This window comes from Ursus americanus, chromosome 29 (genome assembly GCF_024610735.1).
Source record: "Ursus americanus isolate L20-20 chromosome 29, mUrsAme1.1.p, whole genome shotgun sequence".
Taxonomy (NCBI): domain Eukaryota; kingdom Metazoa; phylum Chordata; class Mammalia; order Carnivora; family Ursidae; genus Ursus; species Ursus americanus.
Window position 1 is genome coordinate 3,381,449 of NC_142155.1, and position 8,403 is coordinate 3,389,851.

The 8,403-nt window shown below is 44.7% G+C and overlaps 1 protein-coding gene and 1 long non-coding RNA gene across 4 annotated transcripts in view; one reads left to right on the plus strand and one right to left on the minus strand.

Annotated features, from left to right (window-relative positions):
• LOC123796757 (uncharacterized) overlaps window positions 1–696 on the minus strand; it is a 291,862-nt gene extending 291,166 nt beyond the window's left edge. For both annotated transcript variants that reach the window (XR_015722231.1, XR_015722232.1), the window contains exon 1: window positions 294–696. This is a non-coding gene — a long non-coding RNA (uncharacterized LOC123796757). The remainder of the gene's footprint in view (window positions 1–293) is intronic.
• A 130-nt stretch (window positions 697–826) lies between these two features.
• TENT5A (terminal nucleotidyltransferase 5A) lies at window positions 827–7,799 on the plus strand. 2 transcript variants are annotated; one of them, XM_045804242.2, is made up of 3 exons: window positions 827–1,099; window positions 1,337–1,901; window positions 3,030–7,799. In XM_045804242.2, exons 2-3 carry the CDS (start codon window positions 1,374–1,376, stop codon window positions 3,804–3,806), a joined length of 1,305 nt encoding a protein of 434 aa, XP_045660198.1. In that variant the 5' UTR covers window positions 827–1,099; window positions 1,337–1,373; the 3' UTR covers window positions 3,807–7,799. The 2 variants fall into 2 exon arrangements, with proteins under 2 accessions (XP_045660198.1, XP_045660194.1); XM_045804238.2 differs by having other exon boundaries at window positions 1,016–1,154.
• The last annotated feature ends 604 nt before the right edge of the window (window positions 7,800–8,403 follow it).

Consider the following 8,403-nt stretch of genomic DNA (forward strand, 5'->3'; position numbering starts at 1 on the left):
GCGACACAGCGGCCGCGCGCTCTCCGCGCCGCACTCCGGGCCCGCGTCGCTCTCGGCCCTTGGCCGCTCGCCTGCCCAGCCGCCCCACCGACCGCGGCGTCCGCTCGGTGACGCGCGCTGGCCGACGCCGCGCTCCCGGCCGCCCCGAGCTGCTTGAGCGCACGAGTTGGACGCACGCTCGCGGCCCCGCCCCCGCATCTCCTCGGGCTCGCCCGGAGCTCCCCGGCACTTCCCGAGGTTTCGAGAATCGAAACACAGTTAGCAAGCTCTTCCCCTCCCTCGCGGAGACTTACATGCATGGACAAGTGGACTCTTCAGTTCACACCAAAACCGGTTTTGTTGTTTAAGAAAACGGTCTGGCTTTATACCAGCACGTTGTTTAAACAGGAGGTCCCGAGGAACCCCTTGAACCCCATTATTAAGCTATAATGACGCGCTGAATCCGGAGAGAATTTTGTTTGGCGACTTTCTAGGTTGCGCGATTTCAGCCGTGATTCAATGTTTAGGGCCGCTTATGACTCTTGAGGCATTTTAAGTGTCTCTTTTTTTGGGGAAAAAGAGAAAAAAGGTTTGGGAGCGGAAGACCGTTCCTAAATAAAGTATATGTACAAACACACGCCCTGTATACGTACGCACAGACAGATACGGGCCTCGCGCTCTACGGCCGCTCGGCCCGCCGCACGGCCCGCCGCACAGCGCGCCGCACAGCCGGGTCGGCCCGCGGGGCGGGCGGGGGCGGCGCCCTATGCAGATTAAGAGGGTGTGGCGAGTGCGCTGCGCCGGAGCCCCGGAAGCGCGGAAAGGCCCGGTATAAAAAAAGTACTGAAGACATTTCCCCCGCACAACTGCTAAAGCTCCAGAGACAGTACCGTGTGCGGCGGCGGCGGCTGCAAGTGGAGCCGCCACCACCGGGACCACCGCAGCTGAGGCGACAGCGGCGCGGGCGGGGGCGAGGGGCGGGAGTGGCCAGCGCAGGCGGCGGGGTCTGGGAAGGACTAAGTCTCTCGCCGCTGCCGAGAGCGCACTCGCGGCTCCTAGAAGTGTTGCCGCCTCGCGGTTCCTCGCTCGCTGCGCTCCTCGAAGGGGCGGCCGCCTCCAGGTGACACAGACGGGACTCCCGCTTGCGCTTTCCAGATGCATCAGAGATACTTTTGGTGCGGGGCTTCTCTGCGGGGCGCGGGGCGCGGCTGGGGACAGCGGGGGTCTGGGGAGGGAGCGTCTCCGAAGAGCCCTCGAGCCTCCGGACGAACCGGGGAGGGGGCGCGCTCTTATCTCTACAGGCCCCTGTCTGGCGCCGCGCGTCCTCACCGCACTCCTTCCCCCTTTTGGCTTTTAGGACTGACCAGGGCCAGGTGGCGTTCGGAGGGCACTTCATGGCGGAAGGCGAAGGGTACTTTGCCATGGCCGAGGACGAGCTGGCCGGCGGCGCTTACATCCCCCTGGGCGGCGACTTCAGCGGCGGCGACTTCGGCGGCGGCGGCGGCGGCGACTTCGGGGGGCACTGCCTGGACTACTGCGAAAGCCCCACGGCGCACTGCAACGTGCTGAACTGGGAGCAAGTGCAGCGGCTGGACGGCATCCTGAGCGAGACCATTCCGATCCACGGGCGCGGCAACTTCCCCACGCTCGAGCTGCAGCCGAGCCTCATCGTGAAGGTGGTGCGGCGGCGCCTGGCTGAAAAGCGTATCGGCGTCCGCGACGTGCGCCTCAACGGCTCGGCCGCCAGCCACGTTCTGCACCAGGACAGCGGCCTGGGTTACAAGGACCTGGACCTCATCTTCTGCGCCGACCTGCGCGGGGAAGAGGAGTTTCAGACTGTGAAGGACGTCGTGCTGGACTGCCTGTTGGACTTCTTACCCGAGGGGGTGAACAAAGAGAAGATCACGCCGCTCACACTCAAGGTAAAGCCACCCGAAAGGGGTTGGGTCCGCGCCCGGGCCGGGCTGGGGTGCGGCGCGGCGGGCCGAGGGGCGTCCGTTTGATGCCACAGACCTGCGGCCGTGACGGGTTTGGGCGTGCTTCTATCTTTGGGTTTTTAATTTTTTTTAGTGAGTAAACTAAGGTGCGTGGACGGTGTTGAGTGTTTCAAGTTCACTTGGTTCTTCAGCGCCACTACTCGTCTGCTTCCTCCTCTGTTCTTCCTTTTCTTCTGTGTGTGTGTGTGTGTGTGTGTGTAACTCTGGCTTTGGCTTTCCTTGCATGAGTCTTGTCCAGAGTAGGTTCTGATTAAGTGGAAGAACGAAATGATGTAAATCATTTTTTGAGTCATTTTATGGTCTAGATTTTGGGGAAAGAGCAGCCTGAAGCAGGTTCCAGTCAGTGGGCTTATTACTGTATTGGAAAATGTGATTAGGTTTCTCAGCTGCGTGCAGCTGACTCCGTGTGTGAAGGATATGTGTGGTGCTTCTGGTCGGCTCACGTGTGAAGGATAGTGTGGGTACCCCCTCCCCCACAGGCACACACGCACTTGGCTCAAAGCGTGTTTTATACAATTAAAATTGTCTGAGGAATCAGCCTCCCAGAATGTCCTAATATAGTTCATACTTGATTGTAATTGCAGAGTACCCCTGGAGGGACAAGATTCTAATCTCATCAGTTGCCTCAAGGGGAGTGGAACTGGGTGACTAGGGACGTGGGTGAGAGGCAGACCAACTTTTTCCGCTGTATGCCCTTCTGTCTTTTGAATATTGTGTGGATATCGTGTGAATATTCTACCTATAAGACCATTCTCAAAAAATAACGTTTCAAAAGTCAGACATGACAACAGAACCTCTTAGTCCTGCGCTACGTCTGCCAAAAGCCTCAAACTATTACTTCTAGTCTCTTTCCCAGACGGTAAAACCACTCGTTAAATGCATTTTTTTTCTGTTTTCAGAGGACTGTTTAAGACTGTAGGTAGTGTTTTACTGAAACTTGACAAAACAAAAGGGAAGGAGCAAAATAATTCTCAACTGTGAAGAAGATGTATTTATTCATTTATTATTTCTTCTAGGTTTGCTCATCTTCTTGTTTTATCTTTTAAATTGTAGGAAGCTTATGTGCAGAAAATGGTTAAAGTGTGCAATGACTCTGACCGATGGAGTCTTATATCCTTGTCAAACAACAGTGGCAAAAATGTGGAACTGAAATTTGTGGATTCCCTCCGGAGGCAGTTTGAATTTAGTGTAGATTCTTTTCAAATCAAATTAGACTCTCTTCTTCTCTTTTATGAATGTTCAGAGAACCCAATGACTGAAACATTTCACCCCACAATAATTGGTGAGAGCGTCTATGGTGATTTCCATGAAGCCTTTGATCACCTTTGTAACAAGATCATTGCCACCAGGAACCCAGAGGAAATCAGAGGGGGCGGCCTGCTTAAGTACTGCAACCTATTAGTGAGGGGCTTTAGGCCCGCCTCTGATGAGATCAAGACCCTTCAGAGGTATATGTGTTCCAGGTTTTTCATCGACTTCTCAGACATTGGAGAGCAGCAGAGAAAACTGGAATCTTATTTGCAGAACCACTTCGTGGGATTGGAAGACCGCAAGTATGACTATCTCATGACCCTTCATGGAGTGGTGAATGAGAGTACAGTGTGCCTGATGGGACATGAAAGAAGACAGACTTTAAACCTTATCACAATGCTGGCTATCCGGGTGCTAGCTGACCAGAATGTCATCCCTAACGTGGCTAATGTCACTTGCTATTACCAGCCGGCCCCCTACGTAGCAGATGCCAACTTCAGCAATTACTACATTGCACAGGTCCAGCCAGTATTCACATGCCAGCAGCAGACATACTCCACTTGGCTACCCTGCAATTAAAGATCATTTAAAAATGTCCTGTGGGGAAGCCATTTCAGACAGTATAGGGAAAATAAATAAATAAATAAATAAATAAATAAATAAATAAGGCTGAGTGACCTAGCCCTGATGAAAGATGTGTTTTGTGCAGTGATGATCTGCTCCTGGTTTTAAGCTTGGCAAAGCTTTTGGATCTTTTCATAGGTATGGGAGCATGATCTCAAAACAACCTTCCTTACCCACCAACCCTCTCACCTGTTCCTCCTACCCAGTTGGATTCTATCCTGAAACAAAAGGGACCTGTCATTAAAAGCAACCAGTTTCTCTTAAAATAACAAAGGAAAAAAATGCTTGATGACAATATGGGTTTGCAGTACCTGCTCCCATAGCTTTGCCATAGGAAAAAAACAAAAACGGAGAGTTTCTTACAAGGTGGAATTTACAAAGGGGAAAATACAGAGGAAAAAAGATCTTACCCCAACCTAATTATCAATTCAGAAGTTCAGATAGTAACAATAATAAAAGAAAAGGGACTCCAACATTGGTATTACTATCTGAGACTTGCAGCAAGTGATTTCTGTGGAACTATCCTGTTATGTTAACAGAAACAGCTTGCTCCGAATGAACAGTAGTAGGTTGGTGCAGTTCTCATAACAAACAGCAGAACTTAATGATGACACAATCCATTATTTCCAGCTGTGTGCATAGCTTGCATTTTTAAAATATGAAAATGCAGGCAGAAACAGCTGTAGCAAAGAAAGTATGCTCAAGGACCAAAGATTTAACAGACAAAAATACCCAAGTAGAAGAGCTATAGTAGAATATATAAAGAGTTAACTATATTTGTTACACACCAATAAACATCAAAGTGCCTGTTGCCTTCTGAAAATTTGAAGCGGAAAAATTTTATGGTTTAATGATTATTTTATTTTATCAGGGACTCAAGAAGAAAATAAAACAACATATAAGCTTGTGAATGGTGGAGGAAATGCCCTATTTTTTCTTGGCAAATACTTGTGTAAAGTTAACATTGTTGGTGTGATATTATCATAGGTACATGTGTATGTGTGTGTACATGATGTGTATATATATACACATATTTGAGATGTATATATATACACAATACATTGACTATGGTCTAGAATAATGTAGCAAATAGAAAATGTTTAAATACTGTGTGCTTTTATGTTTTCAACAGGATGACATGAGACGTGGGCATATTGCAGTGATGAGTTAAAACCCACATCTAAAAAATTAAAGCAAATGAAGGAGGAAAACAATTAATATATTTGATAGAGCAGAGATTATACATTTTTAGTGAGTTTTTTTTTTTTCCTTTTTTTTTTTTTTGTGAGCCATAGAATTCTACAAATGGGAGAATATTTGTTTGGCAGAGCACTCTTTTTGTACTGAACTGCCATTTTGACAGTAGGAACCCTTTTATTTTTTGTGTGATACTTGCATGCTTCCATGGTGTATAATCCAGTGGATCATGGATCAATGATAGTCCATTTAAATCCCTGACTGCTAATAAAATTTCTGGTTATTTGAACACTACTTATTAATATTTAAATGAATTTTTTAATGAATGCATTCTGCATTCCAGGACCACTAGAATTTAGTAAATGTGAAATGACCCTTTTTAAAGAGTATTTGCACAATTGCTTAAAATTTATATGTGAGATATATATTATATATAAAATTTTATAAATTCACACTGATATGAAACACATTAGATCTGGTTGTCAGACTGCATTTAAATATTTAGTACAGTACTTTAAATTCAGTCACTTTGCATTGAATCAGATCCAACTTTATTATCTCTTTCCCAAGAGACCAGTTAAACCTTTGTGAAATGAACTGGCATTACCATTTCAGTTCAGTGACAGCAAACCTAAAACCATTCCTTCTCCCAGCTCTAATTCCTTTGGACACTGGTCTCTGAAATTGCATTTGTTAAAAACAAAACTAACACATGCAGAACTTCCCTTTGTATTGTGAAAGAGCCACATAATTCTTACCCACTCTAGTAGATGACTGCTTACTATGATAATTCCTCTGAAGAACTTAACCAGAGTTTTGTCACCAAGTTCAAGAGGGATTGGGGAAGAAAATAGCATCATCCTATTGGCAGTGTCATTTGTTTGCTATCTAGGCATCACTCAGATGCTCAGTTGTAGGTTAATCCATCTGAAACTTTTGCACATCTTCTCTTTGAAGCCTTAACAGGAACTTGATGGGTTTGCTGTAGCAGCTTCCCTGTGAATTCTGTCTGAGCTGTTAACAGCTACTGCACTGCCACTCACTGTTTCCTACGGAACTCTTTCTTCTCCCATGTTGGCTCATTCTCCCTCACTCCAGCCCTGGGTTTGAAAATTAATTGTGAATTCCCAGGAAATATTCCATTTACAGATTAAGCCTGATACTTAACTGTCAGAAGCCAGAACTCCCGCCTGTTTACCTGTTTGGAGTTTTCTAAAAGAAAACTAAGGGAACGCTTGGGAATGTAGGAGCAGATGATGATCTGCCTTCTTCCTTCTCATCCTAACTCTTGACAAGTGAGTCGTCCACTATATTAAAAAGAATCGGGAGATCTCTGGTTCCAGCAACAATCTGCTGTTAACTTATGACACGGATTTTTGTTTGGAGAGGCCTTATTTGAAAATACACTTTTCATTTATTTTCTGAAATATTTATGTTCTTCTCTTGCTTACTCCAGGGTTGGTAGCATAGTTGGAAGTGCCAACACCTGGCATTCAGATAGAACAGGCTATGCTCAAGACAACCTTCAGCAGTACTTTAAAACTTATATAATTTATTTCTCTTTTGTATGTACTATGGTCTTGTGCATATGTAGTTGAACAAACAGTGGAATATATGTCTCTCTTTGTGGATGTGTAACCTAAAAGTTTGAATGTCTGGTGAGAGAGAGCCGTGTGTATAGGTCAGAGAAAAGAACAGCTCTCAACTCCTGATTAGTGCCTGTGATTTGCTTGCTTTTGTGTTTATCTGGCCTAGTGTGCTATTAACTTTAAAACAGGAAGAAGTTTTATCTTCTGGAGGCTCTTCTCACCTATCCAGTTTGGCATGTCAGAGAACATTTGACCTGTGACAGTGTCCTTTTAAAAAGTTGATATGCAGTAAATCTGGTTGCCTCAAGAAGTCCTACATTGAGATGGACTTTTCCCTTCTTGAAGTGTGGTCAAGTAGCTGCTCACTTCGGTTGTGGGTGGACTATTTTAATGTGGCTCCAAGTGATACAAGGATGGAAGAATATCTGTAAGCCAAGCCATGGAAGAAACGCAAAAAAAAGTGAACATGCCATTTTTGCCACCCCTTTCTCGTAGCTTATTGTTGGTTGTTTTACTGTGCATAAAGTTGTTTTCAATGCAGTGCTTGTCAAATAAATATTGTGAACTATTTTGTAAATGAAATGTATTATGTTGAAAGCTGTCAGCAGTTCAAAAATAAGCTTTTTTTTTTGTTTGAAGACAAAGTGTATTAGATGAAACCAAAAAGTAAAAAAAAACAAAACAAAAAAAACATATATAGCACCTATTCGAATATAATCTTTCTTTAAGATTTCTTATAGCATAGCCTTTTCAGTGCCAAGAAGGAATCTTTATGTAATATTTTGTTGTAATAATGGCTTGCTAACAAAATACATGGTTAAAAGTACAAAGTTGGAAGATGTCAAGGTAACTTGGCAAAACTTGCTGCAAAGCCTTGCAGATGGAGGAGGCTCTGCCCGCTGGCTGTCTCTCTCTCCAACCTCTCTACAACCATGGCCTGCTCTGAGATGTCCTATTGCAGCAAGCTGCATCTTGGGTCACTCTTTTGGAATATTTTGACTTTAGACTGTGTCACAGGCAGAAAAGGAGTTGATAGAGAATGGACTCTTAAAAACTGACATGTTTGAATCAGTGCTGGAGGGAACAGATTGTGAATTTTGTTTACAGCATCCAATATTTGGATTTTTTGTTCTTGTAAATAAAAAGAAGTTATTTTTTTCTATTGATTTGTGTCTTTTATCTTCGGTGTCTATTCTGGCTAAAGACTGTGTCCTCTGAATTCCAGTTCGAGTCCATGAGAAAAGACAAGGCAATATTTAGAAAAAAATAGCCTTTGCAAATTTTTGATTACAGTACAATACATTAAAATGTTCAGCTTTCAGCCAGCCTATCTCTCACTAGCTCAATTAGCTCCAAAAGAGTCTAGCTAATGGGTGCCAGATATTTTTTATCTGGGTATGAACTTAGCAGTGTTAACCAACCCGGAAGTCAGACCTATTTTCCACCATCACTAGGGACTCATGGCTCTGAATTACAGGGTTCCAGTAACATTAAGTGGGCCTTAGTTTTCATGAGTAGCTGAAGTGGTGTGATTCAGTCATCCGTGGTTGTTTATAGTTTGAGGCTTTATAATATTATCCAGAAGTGTTTACATTCTGAGTTGGGAGAAGGGGAATAAGACTTGGAAGCTGGTAATTGAAAGGGGAAGTGGAAGGAAGAGCAATCATAGGATCTCATATGTTATACTTTGCATGTGAGTGTTGGGTGCAAAGAAATGTTGGATGACTAACATGCAACATAATTTCACCTATTTGGATCACCAGGGG